Below are 19,714 nucleotides of genomic sequence, written 5' to 3'. Positions count from 1 at the left end.
CCTCGCGTCCGCTGTTGGATTTGGACACGCGTCGTGTATCTGGAGTGGTCGGACCTAACCTTCTCCCTTCACCCTCCCTACCCCGCTCCTCCGCCTCTTTTTCTCCATCGAAGCCGTCCAACCAGGGTCGGACCTCGCCCTCGTCCGATTCCCCCCTCCTTCTCTCCCTCGCTTTCTCCCCCTTCGTCTCTCTCTCTCTCTCTCTCTCTCTCTCTCTCTCACTCGCTCGCGCTTCCAATTCAATGTAAATTACTTTTTTTCTTGAAATTTCTGAGCCTTTTTAGCCATGGGCGGTCAGAGCTGAGATTTTCTCTCTCGTTCTCTCTCGCTCGCTCGCTCGCTCATTCGCTCCCTCTCGCTCTCTCGCGGTTGATAGCTGAGAAGAAGGAAAGAAGAAGAAGAAGGAGAAGAGAAACAGAGCTATGTGAGTTTGCTTCCAATTTAATATAAATTATTTTTTCTTGAAAATTCTTAGATTTTTTAGCCACTGGCGGTCAGGGCTGAGACCTTGTTATTCTTTTTCTTTAGGTTATTCTTTTTTCTGCTATCCCTTGGCAAAGAGGAACGATAGCTCGAAGTTAGGCTGTTTTCATCCGAATCTCTGTAGCCATTATAGTTTTCTACTGCTCTTTGATCGTGAAAGCGAGTTTGTTTTTTCAAAAGATCGATTTTTGGAGGTGTTTGAATCAAGAAAGTTGGTTGGAATGGGATAATAATTGTCGGAATTGACAGGGCAACAGGTTGCTTGACTGGAAGATGTCTGAAAGCGAATTTCATCTTTAAAAGATCGTTTTTTTGGGGGTTTGGGATCAGTGAAGTTGCTTGCAGTGGGAAAAAAAAAAATGTCAGAACTGGTAGAGCAGCCAGTTTCTTTTGTGGGGAATGCCTCTGATGAGAGCTGGGTCCCAAAGATCGATATGGTGTTTGAGAGTGATGAGAAGGCCTATCAATTCTACTGTCTTTATGGGAAGGAGATGGGGTTTGGGGTCAGGAAGCATTTGGTGAAACGAAGGTCCTCTGGGCTTGTGTACTCGAGGGTGTTCTCGTGCTACAAAGAAGGGTTCTCCCGGACTGCCAAGCAAGGGAAGAGAGCACGGCCAGATGCAAGAAGTGGATGTCAAGCACACATGACAGTGAGAATTATGAATGATGGTGGATTTCGGGTCAGTGAATTCGAGCCGAAGCATAACCATGAGCTCGCAGCGAACGCTCTAACTGCTGTGCCGGAGGTGGCGGATGATTCAGGAACAATGCCACAAGCTGCCCATAAGAATGTTGGTAAACAGGCTATAGTTCGGCCAAGTCTTAGGAATTATATACCATCGAAGTCTTTTAATGCTATGAAGCCAGGTGGTACAGGAGCTGTGATGAGATATGTGCAGCGGAGTATGCAGGATGGTCGATCTGATAGCCTTTCTTTGTGTCATCCCATGGGTGATGCAGCTGTGAATGAGAGTTGGGTGCCAAAAATCGGTTTGGAGTTCGAGGATGATGAGGCAGCCTACCAGTTCTACATCAACTATGCTGCAGGAATTGGATTCAGTGTTCGGAAACATCTTGTGAAACGAAGAGCCTCAGGCATTATATATTCAAGGATGTACGTTTGCCATAAGGAGGGTTTTCGCAGAAAGAAAGATGAGCAGCGGGGGAGGTGTCCAAAGCCATATGAGAGAACTGGTTGCCTTGCGTCGATGACTATCAAGATTACAAAGAATGGTCGATATTGTGTGACTGAGTTTGAGCCCAAGCATAACCATGCCCTTGTAATCCCATCCAAAGCTCACTTGTTTAGGTGGCGGTGGCGAAGAGGGTTGATTGCCACCCAGGCTGATCTAATGGATTTGGCAGAAGAATTGGAAGCGTCACCGAAGCCCAGTAAAGAACAGATGGATGAACAAGACGAAAGTTGTCAAAATCCTGCTTTTCTTTCTTCAGATTATAAAAATTATATACCATCAAAGCGAATGAATGCTATGAAGCTGGGAGATGCAGGAGCTGTGATGCAATATGTACATGAAAAACAGGTTGCGGACCCATCCTTCTACTATGCATTGCAGCTGGATTGTGATGATAGAGTAACAAACATTTTCTGGGCAGATGCCAAGTCTATGGTGGACTTTGAATACTTTGGCGATGCTCTATGTTTGGACACGACATATAAAACAAGTGACTATGGCAGGCCATTCTCGCACTTCATAGGTGTGAATCATCATAAACAAGCCATTATCTTTGGTGCAGCTTTTCTGTATGATGAAACTGAAGAATCTTTCAAGTGGTTGTTTGACACATTCAAGACAGCAATGTCTGGAAAGCAACCAAGGTTAATTTTGACAGATCGATCTGGGGCAATGAGCAGTGCAATAGCTGCAGCATGGCCAGGTACAACTCATCGCCTTTGTGTGTGGCACATGTATAATAGTGCTACAAAACACCTAAATTTTGTCTTTCAAGGTTCTGTAACTTTCGCAAGAGATTTCAGCAAATGCCTTTATGACTATGAGGATGAAGACGAGTTCCTATTGGGATGGAAAACAATGTTAGAAAATTATGATCTCCATAGCAATGAGTGGTTAGCTAAGCTATATGAAGATAGGGAAAAATGGGCTCTGGCGTATGGACGACAGATATTTTGTGCAGACATGAAAACAGCACTAATTAAAGAGAGCATGAACAATATGCTAAAAGAACTCTTGGATGCTGAACGAGATCTCTCAGACTTCTTCAAGCATTATGATGAAATTGTTTTTGAGAGACGACAAGCAGAATTGCAAGCTGATATTCATGCACGTCAAAATATTCAAATGACGCTGTCTTCACGGATGTTGAGGCAGGCTGCAAATGCATACACACCTGAAGTACTTAAAATATTCCAAAGGGAATTTGAACTGTCCATGGACTGTCTTGTGTATGCTTGTGGTCAGGTTGAAACCACGTTTGAGTTTAAGGTTACTGTGGAGGATAACCCAAAACAATATACTGTAAGATATGATTCATCAAATGGTATGGTGACATGCAGCTGTAAGAAATTTGAGTTTGTTGGGATTCAATGTCGTCATGTATTGAAAACACTAGATATTATAAACATTAAAGAGCTCCCACCGGGATACATATTGAAGAGGTGGACAAAAGATGCAAAGGTTGCGAACCGAAGAGCAAATCATGAAGTTGCAATTGATGGTGGCACCAAGTCAACTCATGCAAACCGTTATAGCTCTTTGTGTTGCATTTTCAATAAGATTGCAGTAAGAGCTGCAGAAACTGTGGAGTCATACACATTTATTGAGAGCTTGTCAGACCAGCTTATGGAACAAGTATACAAAATACTGCAAACAAGACCACCTCAAGGACTTGAAGCTGGTTAGGTAATTTTTAACTGACAGTACAAATACTCTATCTTGCATTTTCTAAATCTAAAACCACTACCCATGTGAACTTAGTGAGGGATTCTCTTGTTGCTGCTTGGTGTCAGCAGCCATTGCACAGGAGCACTTGATTAATTCAGGTGGCTATTTAGTTGTAGCATGTTTATTTTATATTTGTTCTTCGCTTGTGGTTATTTACACATGGAAGTATGTGCTCAGTATTATCTTAGATCTTAGTATTATTTTTAGGGCATGTCATACCTAGAAAAGTGAAAGGCTAAGCACATGTAAGACATATCCTTTAAAAGTGATTTGTGTGTACAAGTCAGGGAAAAGATTCTTCTGACAATAATTGATTTTCATAGTGACATAGTTTGGTTGACTCTTGATATGGTGCTGTATAGGCTTGTTATTAGTACTGTAGTTATTCTTATCATTTCCTAATTTTGCGCAGGATTAGGTGGTTCATATCAAGTTTGCTGCCACCTGCTGGCAGCGCTCCATAGCTGCATGACCACAGCAGTAAGAGGACCAAAACATAAGATTCCCGCGTGAGATTTTCCGTAATGTACATCGGTAATTCTGATTCTATTGAGGTACTGGTACTGGATAATTTGTGGTGTCATTAAACCACTTGCAGTTAATTCTGGCATAGCCAGCTTGCTTTTAAACCCAAGACAATATGATATACGATGATTAGAACTAGAGGTGCCTTTTACTTTTCTGACAGGTTTCATTTCTCCCGTGTATACAGCAGAACCAAAACTGACTGTCATGATGGTTACTGATATCTTGTCATTGATGCAATGTCATTTATGAGGAAGTTATCACACAGCAGCAATTTACACAACCTAACACTAAAAAGATGGCTAGCATGTTGATGAGCATCTGTTGTACCTGCTGATCAACCGATGTGATCTTGGGTGAGTTTGTGATGCCTGTGTTATGGAGGCTGTCCTTGCTACTTTGCCCTTTTTTTCTTCTTCATCACTCTTTAATTCTTGAGTGTGTCCAAGATACAGTCAGATTCAGTTGCGAGTATGAGAGTTGCTGATGCTGGACATCACATTTTGTATAGTTCACTGATAACTGGATTCAGCAGTTTGAAACTATAGTTGGGATGTACAGCTGATTATGTCTTCATAATTATTGAGTCTGCTTTGATCGTTCTAAATGCTTTCTTTTACATTGGATAGCTTGAGTTTTTAACCTGGACTGCATACCACTTATGGCAATATGTTTCAAGTGCGTTCACCCTGACATTTTATAAGGGGCCATCAAGGTTACCAGTTTAGGCCCCGCAAGGCTTGTATATAGAGTGCATCTTTCTGCAGAACTGTATGACAGGTTCAGCATGGTTAGAGCAAAGGGAAGGTGTGAGTCAAGGGTAGGGGTGGCAATTGATTCAAGCTGCCCATAAATAAGCCTCCATTTGGGTTTGGATTTTAGACTCAACCAAAGCTTGAATCAGATGTCACCAGGCAAAGATTAATTAACATCAACTTAATAAGGCTCAAAAGTTTTGACTGGTAATACAATTGCTCTTTGAATGCCTCTACAGTCTCAGATGTGACAAGGACTAGAGGAACAAACATTTGTAGGACTTCTCAATTATCTTGAACATCTACCGAAAGTTTGCTATGTTGGCTTGCTTCTTCCATTAAGAAGCTCTTGGCTAAACTCCCAGAGCCTTTTGCCTAGGGTTTCATTTGTTGCTTTCGCCGAAGGTGCTGCCTCGTTGCAGTCAGCAAAATATTTTCCAGTTATGTTTGCTGTATCTGGATGTAATGCTAAGTAACAAGTTGTTGCAGCTCCCTGCAGGGTAGAATATCTTTTTAGTGTGTGACTTCTTCTTATGCTATACCAGGAAAATAGCACCTGTATTGGCTTCTTGAAAACAAATGTCTTCAAGTTTGGAGATGCAATGAGCTGAACTTTTTGCAATTTTTCAAGAGATGCAAAAGCAACTATTACAAATTGTTGACATACCTGGGCTGTGGTCTTCAGAAGAGGTTTTGCCAGAGCAGATATTAAAGTTAATACAACTGCAGGTAGAAATATATATGTTTTTTAAATTTTCTGGTCCAAAAGGAACTTCAAAAGAGAGATGGAAAGTAGGAGAGGAAACCTTGAAAGTTGAAGTGGCGAGATAAGTTGGTGGATGTAGCTCCTGGGTGCAAAGAGTTGACCGTCACAGTAGATCCTTCTTCCTAATTGACATCAGATACAAATTAATATAAACACATTTCAAGCTTTATTCCATGGTGATCCATCATAATAGTAAGGAGAAATTTGCAGACACTTCAATAAAGTGAATTGGGGCACTTCGAATGTAATTTATTCATCTAGCAAACTAATAAATATGTCTGTAAGCAAATCTTTCTTTCTTCCAAGAGCCAGTGCAGTTGAAAGACCAGAAACGTTGTCTTCTTTTTTCCCTTGTTTCTTTAAAAAAGGGTCCTGCAGGATCTCTCTCCCTTTTTTCTTTTTTTTTTTGCAAGTTCATATGGCATAATCTTTGCTTCATTAACTACAATATTGGCATAATTCATTCATCCAAAAATTTTCTTGTAAAAATAAGTATTCAATAATGGAAAATCATTTAGAAATTTTTTAGAAAATAAGTGGCTAAAATATGCATAATTTAGAGCCTCCACCGTGACAATTATTATTCATAAGTGGCTATGTAAACATATCATGATCGTCTTAATCAGTTGCGTAGGCTTAATCAGAATGCTAAGGTGGCGTTTCTCTAATTGTCTTTTTATTAGAGACTAATTAGAATTAAAATCTATGTATATCAGCTTATAATGAAGGCAAGCTTCCACATAAGTCAGCATGGAATGGATATAGTTACAGAAAAGTGCATGTAAAAGGTACTCTGAATTTGACAGTCTTGAACTTCTAAAACTTAAATGGTGATACATAAAATAGTTGATGATTTTATATCATCATAGTGAGGTATAATTATAAGAAAAATGCCATGTAAAATGAGTAGTTTTATAATCATGTGGATGTTGCTCTGGAAATTTTGTGGCTAAGAATTTTCATATGCACTACAAAGTTCAAATTCAAATATATCTTAGGATACTAGCAATTAAGTCATGGCATCTAAAATTTCATATTAATAAAATTGACCTTGATTGCTGGGATATTATCAAATGGTGATGATGCAAACCTGCAAACGCCTAGATAGCTCATTTGCGTGTAATATGTTTGCTAGTTTCGAGTTAGAATATGCACCCAAAACTTTATACCTGTAAAAATAAACAGAAATAAGTCTGCCTATTCCATGAACAATTTTTGGAATTTAGATCATGTGTGCGAGAAGCAACAGACTACCTGGACTTGTCATTGAGCTTGTCAAGATCGAACCAAGATTCATCACCACTTTTATGGACAGATGATGAGACATTAACTATCCTTCCCTGTATTCCCGTTTCTTGGGCTGTGGCTTTCATTTTGTCGATTAGGAGATTTGTCAGTAAAAAATGTCCTACATTTGCCAACAAATCAGAATATTTTGTCACCTTCTACTGTTTTAATCTGCTCAAAATTCTCAAATTATATAAGCAGAATTTCAACTTTACGTCTACATTGGAACTTGCAATTGAAAGAAATTTACAACTAGCAATTGGATGAAACAATATATCATTTTGTTAAAGAGGAAATTTAATACCAAGGTGATTTGTAGCAAACTGCAACTCTATTCCATCTCTTGAAAGTTCAAATGGACAAGCCATTATGCCTGCATTGTTGCTTCACAAAGTTGAAAGAATGTGCATGTTAGTAGCAGCAGAGCTAGATAAGAACAAAAAGTTCTAACAAATGAATCATTTGAGCTATAATTTTTGCATTTCCATTGGTTTGTTTTGCTCACAGGTTTTTACTTAATACTCACATGAGGATGTTTAGGTGTTTGTTTGATGAATTGAAGGCCCGAGCAAAGGAGTCAACAGAGCTGAGGGAGCTGAGATCCATCTCCATGACATGGAGCTTCGCATCTGGATTTTGTTCGAGTAGGCTCTCTTTTACCTTCATGCCACTCTCCATAGTTCGGGATGGTATAATGACCTTTGCTCCTCTTAAAGCTAGAACCCTCGCCGTCTCTTTTCCAATGCCATTTGTTGCTCCTACGATAAGTACATGCAAAGCCACCAAACAGATGTGTGTTCACTTGTTGTTGTTGCAGGAGAATGCCATGGAATTTTGAAGAAAAGAATACAACGCTGTTTGGAAGAAAGATGGTTGCTTGTTTGTTTAAGTGGTTATGCAATTCAGGCACTGATGTGGTGAACAATTAAGTGGTCAGTGTTGAAAGTTCTCATAAAGTGGGCTTTCATTCATTATAGACTAATTTTTTATTCTGATTTGTTATATAAATATGAGTTTGAGTTATCATATGAATGAATAGTTAAGGAGCTTATGATTATCTATGATTATATTATTTTAGGTTCTATTGTCTTAGTTATATGATGTAGCAGATATTGATATAGGCCTAACTCGATTAATGGGCTCTGTAATAGGTGGATTCATTAGCATTACTAATTGGGCTAGGTCTCCATTCTACTCCTATATATATCCATCTGTTATGAAACCTTGAAGCATCAAGATCTCTGCATTCTTAGGACGAACCTATCTCATTGAGGAGCCAGGTATAAAGTGGAGGCTACTCAGGGATCTCAAGAGATGATTCATTGATGATATTACTTTTATACTTTGGGGATCTATTGTTAAATAATTCTTGTGTTCTAATCTTCAACGTGAGATCCATATAAAATCTCCTTCAGTAAGTTGATTAAGATTCTAACGGTGTTGCTCTTATTAGATGTGTATCCTAGAAGTTAATCTTGACTGACACATATTTTTTTCTAGGACATATTTTGTACTTGATGGGCAATCTTTATAACCAATTATGTCTTATGTGTCCATGGTTTGTTCTAGAAATTAACAAAGATGATTTTGTATATTCTCAAGGTATTGAAAATTTGAGACATACATCATTAGTGGTTAATTTCTAAATGCTCCCGATCGAAGAATCGTCATAGAGGATAGTGATCAATCCACTCAAGATCGGTGCACGGATCACCTTCCTTTAGGATAGATGAGTCTCGAGTCTGTGGTGTAGAGACACTGAGGTGAGAGTGTAGGTGGTTGTTAGAAAATAACTTACACTGAACGTGACCAATATGAGAAATCACTTGGATGTCTACTCACTCGTCAGTAATTTTTTCGATACTGCAATGGTGTGATTGGTCCTTTGACCAGTGGTGTATTGGCTATTCACAGCGAGACTACTTAGTTTGACTGTACATTTTCTTGGTCTTTAGCCATTTGGATCCTTTCTGTGTATATTGGCTATTGTAGATTTAGATTCGCTGTTTGGAATCAGATGCACTTAGATAGAATCTATCGACCTTGATAAAAAAGGAGAAGTTCTATGCGATTTGTAAGACTGAGTTCAGAAAATCTTCAGTCAGAGTAAGAGTGAATATTGAAAAAGAATTTTCATGAGATTCACAGATAAACTCTAATCGAGCTGATCTAGTATATAACTGACGATGGGATTTGACGAGTTCTTCATGACCTCCGTCAAGTCGGGACTCATGATAGAGGGATTGTATCACATGATAACTGCACCTCAGGGTTCACTTTTCTGTTCTACTGGGTTGTCACTATATGTAGCTAGACATCACTGGTGGATCGTGAGAACTTATTAAGATCGTTTTCGGATCAACGATCCTTGTTGAGATGAGTTGGAATCGTTTCAGCCCATCGAAAGGAGTTTCGATGATACTGTGATGGAGATCACGATATGTCTTACTACCAGATAGAATAGAACTTGAGGGGTCACACATAAAAAGAGCATGACCTGATCAATGGCTTGGATCATATTCAAATTATCAATCAGATTGATAGTTTAAATTTTAAAAATTGCTAATTTATAATCATTACAGTTTTGGCAGCTGTTAATTGTTAGCACAGGGACTTAATTACAAATATTATAATTTTTTTGGAGCTGATTAAATTATGAATTAAGTTTTAATTAATTAAATTAAATTAAATTAAATTAAATTAAATACTAATTAGGTTCAATTATCTAAATCAGATTTGGATTTCAAACTTGATTGGATCAGGCTTGACAGCCTTTCGAATTCGACTTGTTTTAGATTCGATTTCAATCCGATTGAGACTCAATCTGAATCAGATGAACCATGACTCAGAGAGTCTAGCTCTTCTGAGACTCTCTCTCTAATTTACATGTAGAGAAAAGAAGGGTGCATGTGAAAATGCACCCCCTTATTTTCTTGCGCACGTGAAGAGAGGAGGGGCGCCAATAGTTGGTGCCCCATCCTTCTGGGACTCTCTCTATTTAAGACATCTATCCAAATTTGATTTGAATAGATGCCTTATCAAGAGAACATCCTTATCTAGTTTGAATGGATGTGGAATGATTTTTTGTGCGACAAAAACTTCATAAAGGAATGGGTGTGCGCTAAAAATTGTTTGTGTGAGAGATCTCACGATTTCTCTTTGGCGCACATAATTTTTTTTATTCCTTTTTCCATGCCATTCTTACCTATTATGATAAGATCTGATCTTATCTCCTAGAGGGCGGTGAAGGCTTTCTGATTGTGCGACAAAAATTGAAAAAAAAGGGTGGCGTGCTCTAAGGGAGGTCTTCTTTCTTACCGTAAAAACTCTCTCCCCACGCCTCCCTCTCCTTTCTTCCTTCATCTTCCACACAAAGATCTGATAGATATCAGATCTAAGAACAAAAAAGAGAGAAAAAAAGAGAAGAAGAAGGGTTCTTTTTCTTTTCATGGTGATCTGGTCCAGATCCCATCAGATCTGTGCAAAAGAGTTCGTGCAGTGATCTCCTTCTTCAAGATCTAGAAGAAGAGATCTAGATCCATTGATGAGAAGCGAGATCTACAAGGTGCTAGCATACCGATGACCTTGGTGCTCCGATCAAGTATCTCTGTATGGATACTAGCAGAGATCGGGTATGTGCGCGGCTACGATCAGAACTCAGGACATCCGTAGATCTAAGATATGGAGATCTGATCTCTGTTTGTTTTCACTAACGGTTGTTTTTCTTTTTCAGATTTCAGATCGTGGTTGCATATTTGTGTCAAGATCCTTGCTACGATTTTCAGATCAGATCTGGTATGTGAATAAATTTAAAATATTTTAATTTATTTACTTTCGCTGTTTTATGTTTAGAAAAAAATTTTGAACTACACGTACGAAACCGTAACGATTTTCTAACAGTGGTATCAGAGCATAGATTCTGATACGAATATAAAAACCTCTCAGATCTTAAATCTGATTTATAGAAATCAAATCTGAAGGTTAGTTTGATGATCTATTCATTCTGAAATAAAGTTGTCCTGACATAATCCTGTTATGCTGAACGATTGTCCTAGAATGATGTAGAACATCGATTAAGGTTAGATCTGAATTTTCTACATGTTGTATTATGATTACAGAATTATTTTAGATCTAAAATTATTTCAGATCTGAAATAAATCATGAGTTATTCAGATCTAAAATTAATTTTAGATCTGAATATATTAATTAAAATTTAATTTAGATCTAGTTTGATTGCTGAAAATTTTCTTACATGCATAGATTCATACTTATTGTTCATATGTTTGACATGTGAAAGATAATTAAATCTGATTTTTAATTGATTATATATATGATATGTTAGATTAAATTCTTAGTAGCTTAGTAATTGAGTTAAAATAATCACCATGGTAGTCCGGTCATAAGATGATGAAGGGATTAAAGTTCCTTTTTTGTCCATTCGATGGGTTCTCTCTTATGACGTATAGGAGTGCCGACTGTGATGTTTCTCATGAAGATGAACAACGAACGAAAAATTTATATATGATACATATTTTAGATTTAAATTAGATTATGCATATATTTTTATGTATTTTAAATCACTAAAATATTATATTTGATATATTGTTTTGACACACGATTTAAAATCTAATTTCTGCAAAATCCTAGATCCAAAATTCTAAGTTCTGTTTGCATGAAAACATGAAACTGTGACTGGTATGCCTGTGGAGTCGACTCGATTCTCAATTGGATCAACTCGAGTGTTTGGTGAGTTGACGCATTTTTATTGGAGTCGACTCAAGACCCTGATAGGTTAGCTCATTTGCTGATGAGCCGACTCAATTGTGTAGGCCAGGTCTATAGGTTTTTATTCGTCTCAATGTTGTGCCGACTCACTAGGACAAATCGATTCGTGTACTAGGATGACTCGATTAGATTCTACAGACAATCATATTGTATGAGATACAATAAAATAGTTTAGATTAAAAAAATATTTCGAGATCTAAACTTAAACCCATGTACATAATGTATTTAATTAAAAATTAAGATTTGAAATTATAAGATCTAAAATTGTGAATTTAAGATCTAAATTTCAATGCATAAAATATGGACTTCGGGTATGGTTTGAACAAATTAGATTTAGAGACTAAACTACAACTAGGGTCATTGATTAGATCAGATTAGAATCTTTTTTAATTTTGAACAGTTGATCGAACCTAATCAAGAGTTGATTGGGATTAGGTCAAAGGGGCGCAAAATTGAATTTAGTTGTAGTTGGTCAAATTGATTCACATTTGATGTGAATTGATTAAGTCAAAATTAAATTTAGCTCAACGATTCGAGCCCGGATCTATATGTTAACATAATTGATTCTAATCAACCAATTTAGTGTCTAAGGCAAGTATTAGATGGTGGTTATTTAATTGGTTCTGTTGTCTAACCTGACCAATTTGTTGGTGTCTAAGGAAAGCAACGGAGAGACTCCCACTCATCTTCACTTATCTAGCCATCTTGGAAGATTATATTTTGTATTAGGTTACTTGTTGACCTGAGTTCACCCATGCCGACTAGATTGGTCAGACGTGAAATGTGCTGATTCAAATCAGATTAGTCATTACATTAGATGTATGTAACTAATTAGAAGAGACTTGAACCTAAATCTCCTCACTCAATATTAAGTCTTCTAGTCTTCCACCGTTGTAGAGATGCGGGTGTCTTTTCTAACGTTGATTGTTCTTGACTAGTTACAGTGGTTTGGTTGCATCAGAAAGGCACAACGACTCTATTGGCATTAGATGCCCTGGGGTAAAGATGGGGTTGGGCTCAATAACTATTAGGTGAGGGACCTAATGATAGCTTTGCACTAGCTGGTGAATGGTGGGTCGGACTTAACTAAGAAATGTGCCAATAACTGTAAGGTGAGGCCACAGGACTTAGAGACCAAATCGCTGCAACATGCTTGGAGAAGCATCTGGATAAAAAGTCATCCACGCATTGGTATACGTATCATCAATAACTGTTAGGTGAGGTGTCGTATATCAATGAGACTGCAACACCCACTAGAATCACTTATCATGCTAGGATTTTCATTTCTCCATCCGAGAGGTGTGAGAGACTCGAAAAATTAGTGAGAGCCTTTGTTTATTTTTAAAGTCTCTAGAACAAACTATTACAAGTACAATCATCTAATTAAATCTTTACTCTCTATGATAAATTTTTCAGCTTCCAATACTCTAGCTCGAATCCTAGATATTAACCACTTATCCAAAATCAATTACATATTATGGCTCAGAAATCTAAGAATGGTTCTTAGCTTTTTAATAAATTAAGCCATAATTCTTGACCAGGTTAACCCAATATCATCAGCTTGTCCAATCCATAGTCGACGAGCTATACTTGACAAATGGTTAGACATTGACAATTAGGTTAAGTGCTATAAATTGAACTTTATAGTTGATGAAATCCAATATATGCATAAGGATATGTAGACTACCAATGACATACTGATTTATCTACAATAGTTGTAAGATGATCAGAGTCACACAGTGCATGAGATGCATGATGGACAGTTTGTCCATGATTAATGATCAAGGACATTGAAGAGCTTGAAAAGCTTGACATGACCATGTATAAGAAATTACTAATGGATTTGATCCTGTAATTTCTGATTCATACAGATAGTTTGTGAAACTATTATATGAATAAATATTATAGCACCTTAACTGAATTGATTAATATGCTGGTAACTAAGAGACCTTGAAAAGTTCATAAGTATATACCTAAAGAATCTAAAGAATTATGGACATACCTTTGAAAGGTATGTCGAATTGCTCAAAATTGATCTTACGATTTTCTCTTTTTCATTGAACTCTAGTGCATATTACGCACTTTAATATAGGGTCTAAGAAAGAAAGAGGATTGATGGAAGGTGAAGTGATTCTTTTGAGTCGGCAATGGTGCAAACGTTGCATGAGACCGTGGGTACCTAATCTTGGTGATTACCATTTGGATTTAGTTCATTATCATTTGCATAGTGATGCATTTGTGAAAATTATTTGAGCAAAATAATAAATGCTATTGGGTCTGAGAGATCCAAAACTAAATAATCTGATGTATACAGATGGTTCTTTTGGCTAGGTCATGTATAACAAGAAATGATTTACCGACTGGAGAAAATGGACCTTTGGGCTCATTGACTGTTAAGTCATGTCTAGTCTGTGAATCATCTCTTTGAGAATTAATGACCAAACTGTCTTTTATGAGTCAAAGGGATAAGGACCACTGTAATACTTACCCTAGTGCACATATGACGTGTATGGTCCATTTAATGAGCCAGACTAGGAGGTTATTTTTACTTCATCACCTTTACTAATGAATAGTCATGGTATAGGTATGTATGTGAGATACAAATCTGAAAGACTTTGAAAAGTTTCAAAAATTCAGATGTGAAGTAAAAAGATAGGTCGAAAAAATTCTAAAGATACTTCGATCAGATCGAGGATACAATACCAAATAAAAAATTTATCAGTTATCTAAAAGAATGACATAGTTTTATGATGGAATTCTTCTTGTATACCTCAATTCAACAGTGTATATGTGAGGAGTAATGGCGCTATATGAGATATGGTCCAGTCCATCATGAACATCACTAGTTTAACTTTTATTTATTTAGGAACAAGATTTAATTTCTGAAATTTAAATTAGGTTTTCTCTAAAGTTGATTTCACCATATCATATGAGATGTGATATGATGGACAAGTTAGAGGATAAGTCTGTGAGAGCTTATTTGTGGGGTATCTTAAAAGGATTTGAGATGTCACTTTCTCTTCCCAGTGGTTTACAATGTGATTGTGAGCAATCATACTGTTTTCTTGAAAACAGTGGGAGGATGAACTCAGAAAAAATCTCTAAAGAACAATGAGTCACAGGATCTGTACCACCTGTTTAAGATGAGTCAGTATATGTAGTACTTCTTCCATTTTGTAGATCTAGTAGGATCTCCCATTCTTTAGAAAGTTACTTGGTATTCTTACAAAAGATTTAGAGAAAGTATTTCTCGAGGGAGATTGGGAATATAGGGATGATCCCAAAATCTACAATGACGTGATATGAGGAATCATGTAGTTATATGAAAGTTAGTGGGAGAGTCCCATACTGATATCGATTATGATGTGGTTATGTATAGAAATTTTTTTTTTTAAGATCTAGGTCAAACATTCTCGAAATAAAGATCTATAGAGATAGATCCTAAAAGGATGTTTAGTTTTCACAGACAAGTACATAGAAAGAATGCTGAAAGGGTTCAGTATTGAAACCTTCAAAAGGGATCCGTTATCCTCTTAGGCATGAATATATGCCATGCTATGTACTCGACTTGGTATATCCTGATGTAAAAGTCACGAGCAGATATTAGTCGAATCCAGACTGGGAGCATTGGTTGCTATAAAAATATCTCTAAGTACTTGAGAAGTACTAAAGGATTATTTCTCATCTTTGAAGAAGGATTAGAACTAAGAGTGAGAGGATACCTGATGGTAGAATATCTACATCAGCATGTATTTTTAAGTTATGTTAGTTCGATATGTTGGAAGAGTTCCAAACAATCGATCAATGGAAGCTGAATATGCTATAGATGTGCAGGATGCATTTTGGTTCTTATGGTAGTTGCGGAACTTGATATCATACCATTAAATGCTTTGATATTGTACTACAAAGATAATAGTCCATAGTCCTTGCTAAGGAACCAAAGTCTCACCAGAAGTCCATGCACATAGAATAGGAATATATGCGATTATCTAAAGTAAAAATACATAGAGGTATAGAGAGTAAACTCCACATAGAATATGATAGGCCCAAGTCACTTAGCCAACTAAACACCAAAGCCTGTCTTCTGAAGATGGGACTCAGGTATATGGCAGATTGGCTTTAGTGCAAGTGGAAGTTTGTTAGATGTGTGTCCTAGAAGTCAATCTTGACTGACACATACTTTTCTCTAAGATATATTTTATACTTGATGGGCAGTCTTTATAACCAATCATATCTTATGTGTCTATGGTTTGTCTTAAAAATTAACAAAGATGATTTTGTATATTCTCAAGGTGTTAAAAATTTAAGATATACATCATTAGTGGTTAATTTCTAAATGCTCCTAATCGAAGGATCATCACGGAGGATAATGATTAATCCACTCAAGATCGATGCACAGATCACCTCCCTTTAGGACAGATGAGTCTCGAGTTTGCGGTGTAGAGACATTGGGGTGAGAGTGCAGGTGATTGTTAGAGAGTAACTTGCACTGAACGTGATTAATACGAAAAATTACTTGGATGTCTACTCATTTGTTAGTATTTTTTTCGATGCTGCAATAGTGTGACTGGTCCTTTGACCTGCGATATGTTGGCTATTCACAGCAAGGCTACTTAGTTTGATTGCACATTCCCTTGGTCCCTAGCCATTTGGATCCTTGCTGTGTTTGTTGGCTATTATATATTCAGATTCACTGTTTGGAGTAAGATGCACCTAGATGGAATCTATCGATCTTGGTAGAAAAAAAGAAGTCCTATGCGATTCGTAAGATTGAGTTCAGAAAATCTCGTGCCAGAGTAAGAATAAATACTGAAAAAGAGTTTCCACGAGATTTATAGATGACTCGAGTTAAGCCAATCTAGCATATGACTGACGATGGGGTTTGACGAGTTCTCCATGACCTCCGTCAAGTTGGAACTCATGATAGAAAGATTGTATCACACGATAACTGTACTTAGGAGTTCATTTTTTTATTCTACTGGGTTGCCACTACATGTTGCTAGACATTACTGGTGGATCGTGAGAACTCACTAAGATCATTTTTGGATCAACGATCCTTGTTGAGGTGAGTTGGAATCGTTTCAGTCCATCGAAAAGAGTTTCGATGATACTGTAATGGAGATCACGGTATATCTCACTACCAGACAAAATAGAATCTGAAAAATCACACACAAAAGAAGTATAACATGATCAATGGCTTAGATCATATTCAAATTATCAATCGGATTGATAGTTTGAATTTTAGAAACTGCTAATTTATAATCGTTACAGTTCTGGCAGCTGCGAATTGTTAGCACAGGGACTTAATTATAAATATTATAATTTTTTGAAGGCTAATTAAATTATGAATTAAGTCATAACTAATTTAAATTAGATTTAATTTAATTAGATTTAATTTAATTTAATGCTAATTGAGTTTAATTATCCAAATCAGATTTGGATTTCAAGCTTGATTGGATTAAGCTTGACAGCCTTTCGAATTCAGCTCGTTTCGGACTCGATTTGAATCCGATTGAGATCCAATCTGGGTCAGATGAACCATGATTCAGAGAGTCCAGATCTCCTGAGAGTCTCTCTCTAGTTTTCATGTAGAGAAGAGAAGGGCATGCGTGAAAATGTGCCCCCTTATTTTCTTGCGCGCGTGAAGAGAGGAGGGGCGCCAATAGTTGGCTCCCCATCCTTCTGGGACTCTCTCTCTTTAAGACATCTATCCAAATTTGATTTGAATAGATGCCTTATCAAGAGAACACCCTTATCTATTTTGAATGGGCGTGTAATGATTTTTTGTGCGACAAAAGCTTCATGGAGGAATGTGTGTGCGCTAAAATTTGTTCGGTGAGAGATCTCACGATTTCTCTTTGGTGCACAAAATTTTTTTCATTCTTTTTTCCACGCCATTCTTACCTATTATGATAAGATCTGATCTCATCACCTAGAGGGCGGTGAAGGCTTTCTGATTGTGCGACAAAAATTGAAAAAAAAGAAAGGGTGGCATGCGCTAAGGGAGGAGGTCTTCTTTCTTACCGCAAAAACTCTCTCTCCACGCCTCCCTCTCCTTTCTTCCTTCATCTTCCATGCCAAGATCTGATAGAGATTAGATTTAAGAAGAAAAAAGAGAAAAAAAAAAGAGAAGAAGAATGGTTCTTCTTTTCTTCATGGCGATCTGGTTCAGATCCCGTCGGATCTGCGCGAAAGAGTTCACGCAGTGATCTCCTTCTTCAAGATCTAGAAGAAGAGATCTAGATCTAAGGATGAGGAGTGAGATCTGCAAGGTGCTAGCACATCGGTGATCTCAGTGCTCCGATCAGGTATCTCCGTGTGGATACCAGCAGAGATCGGATACGTGCGCGGCTACGACCAGAACTCGGGATATCCGTAGATCCAAGATATAGAAATCTAATCTCCATTTGTTTTCATCAATAGTTATTTTTTTTTTTTCAGATTTCAGATTGTGGTTGCATGTTCATATCAAGATCTTTGCTACGATTTTCAGATCAAATCTGATACGTGAATAAATTTAAAATATTTTTATTTATTTATTTTTATTATTTTATTTTAAAAAAAAATTTGAACTATACATACGAAACGATAGTGATTTTCTAACGGCCTTGCTCTCTAATCTTTTGCAAATTTTAATCTATCATGTAGGTAGGTACTAACGATATCGCTGTTATCATAAAGAGAAGGGAGATGGTATTGATGATCTTATGAACCTGTGACAATGGCGGTGAGATGGCTGGCATCAATTCCTTTAGTGACCTCTACAGCGGTTGAGGATGAGCCAAAACCAGATGGTCCTGCTCCCCGAAGCCAGTTCCAGACTCCCATCTCAGCTCTTCTTCTGCTCCCTCCTTCCTGTTGAATTGGTTATTATGTGGTGAGTGTGACAGGGAGGGCAGGTTCTCCTTTTTATAGATCAACCAATAATATTTAATATGGGGGAAGGGATGGACCTGGCCAAAGTTCCAGGCAAAGAGTAGAAAAATATTCCCTCTGAACATTCAAAATGTGGAAATATGTTTCCCTTAGAAATTTAGTGTTGAAAAATGGCATAAAAAACAAATGAGGTTTTGGAATTTGGACTGGAAGACTAGGACTGCATGTTAAACTATATCAATAGAGCTGGTACATTGGAAGGACTCTAGAATCCAGCCATGAGCTAGTCCTAGGTGAAGAAGAGGGAAAGGGTTAATATTAGTGGTTATAACATAGCATGATGGTGGTCTTCAACTCAGAGAGAGAGAGAACAAAAAAGAAAGGTTTCAGAGGCCTCTTAATATTATTGAACATATAACATTTGAAAAGTTTCTAGCCTTTGGGTTTGTTGCTTTCATATGCCTTTGAGGGTAAAAAGCTGGACACCAAGGGGTTTAACCTAACTAAAGACCATGGATGTATCTGAATCTCTCATTAACATGTGTTTGACTAAAAGAGTGGATTCTAGTGTCTGTGGCAGTTGGCTTAAGAATTCTAGACTGCCGCCATTCTATTGATCAGTCATACATAAAATGATCTGGTCTATGCTTGCAACTGGTCAGTGGTAGAGACAACCTCTCCTATTTCCACCACAAGCTTGACTTCGTTGTCATCGGTGACTGACCGTTATCACTTTAACTTAGGACTAGAGGGGTAGGAATTATATGACACACCTTCAGGAACACCTTGGTGTTGACGTTACTATAGATCACACCTTCGAGTCATTTGATTTGGCAAGTTTGATCCCGATTAGTTATTAGGTACACATTGTTTCTGTTCCAAAGCAGACTTTTCCAGACTTGTGTATCTAGTAAATCTAGGCAAAATTTATTCCTAAACTACGAAATGGTTAATTTGTTCAGGGGTTGCCATGGCATGAGTTGAGCACTTAGCATTCCCTTGGGGTGGAGATTTCATGCTCACCTGATTGAAATATGGGCAGTCCATGCGCAGAGGTTACAGTGCGGTTTGGCCAGGTAGGACTGATGGTTGCAGGGTTCAGATGGTGGTTCCATTCATGGAGAGCGCAAGATCATGCAATTCAATCTAAAGGATATGATTATTTTTCTTTTCTTTGAAAATTTCAAGTTAGATGTAATTCATGAACTGGTGGGATTTAGCGATCAATAGCAGATGATCGAACAAGTAATGGAAACCGAATCTAGCATATATGCCTGTTTACTCTTATCAGTCCATACAAATGCAAGGACCTTCAA

General features: G+C 37.4%; 2 protein-coding genes across 7 annotated transcripts; one reads left to right on the top strand and one right to left on the bottom strand.

The window, feature by feature from the left end:
• The first annotated feature begins 97 nt into the window (after positions 1-97).
• On the top strand, positions 98-4,536 carry LOC105051824 (protein FAR1-RELATED SEQUENCE 5). 6 transcript variants are annotated; one of them, XR_012134473.1, is made up of 4 exons: positions 98-424; positions 529-3,362; positions 3,817-3,958; positions 4,120-4,536. XR_012134473.1 is itself a non-coding variant. In XM_029266636.2 (3 exons), exon 2 carries the CDS (start codon positions 843-845, stop codon positions 3,360-3,362), a length of 2,520 nt encoding a protein of 839 aa, XP_029122469.1. In that variant the 5' UTR covers positions 98-424; positions 741-842; the 3' UTR covers positions 3,817-4,536. The 6 variants fall into 6 exon arrangements, 3 of the variants coding, with proteins under 3 accessions (XP_029122469.1, XP_019708381.2, XP_010930750.1); XR_012134471.1 differs by having other exon boundaries at positions 4,117-4,536; XR_012134472.1 differs by having other exon boundaries at positions 4,093-4,536.
• A 300-nt stretch (positions 4,537-4,836) lies between these two features.
• On the bottom strand, positions 4,837-18,412 carry LOC105051826 (short-chain dehydrogenase TIC 32, chloroplastic-like). The gene is made up of 8 exons (XM_010932449.4): positions 18,236-18,412; positions 7,264-7,495; positions 7,042-7,121; positions 6,705-6,858; positions 6,541-6,619; positions 5,491-5,572; positions 5,352-5,407; positions 4,837-5,177 (listed from the first exon to the last, which is right to left on the bottom strand). Exons 1-8 carry the CDS (start codon positions 18,348-18,350, stop codon positions 5,001-5,003), a joined length of 975 nt encoding a protein of 324 aa, XP_010930751.1. The 5' UTR covers positions 18,351-18,412; the 3' UTR covers positions 4,837-5,000.
• Positions 18,413-19,714: the final 1,302 nt, after the last annotated feature.

Source organism: Elaeis guineensis, chromosome 9 (genome assembly GCF_000442705.2).
Source record: "Elaeis guineensis isolate ETL-2024a chromosome 9, EG11, whole genome shotgun sequence".
Classification (NCBI taxonomy): domain Eukaryota; kingdom Viridiplantae; phylum Streptophyta; class Magnoliopsida; order Arecales; family Arecaceae; genus Elaeis; species Elaeis guineensis.
The sequence above is the reverse complement of the archived record's forward strand: the minus strand, read 5'-3'. Positions and strand labels throughout refer to the sequence as shown.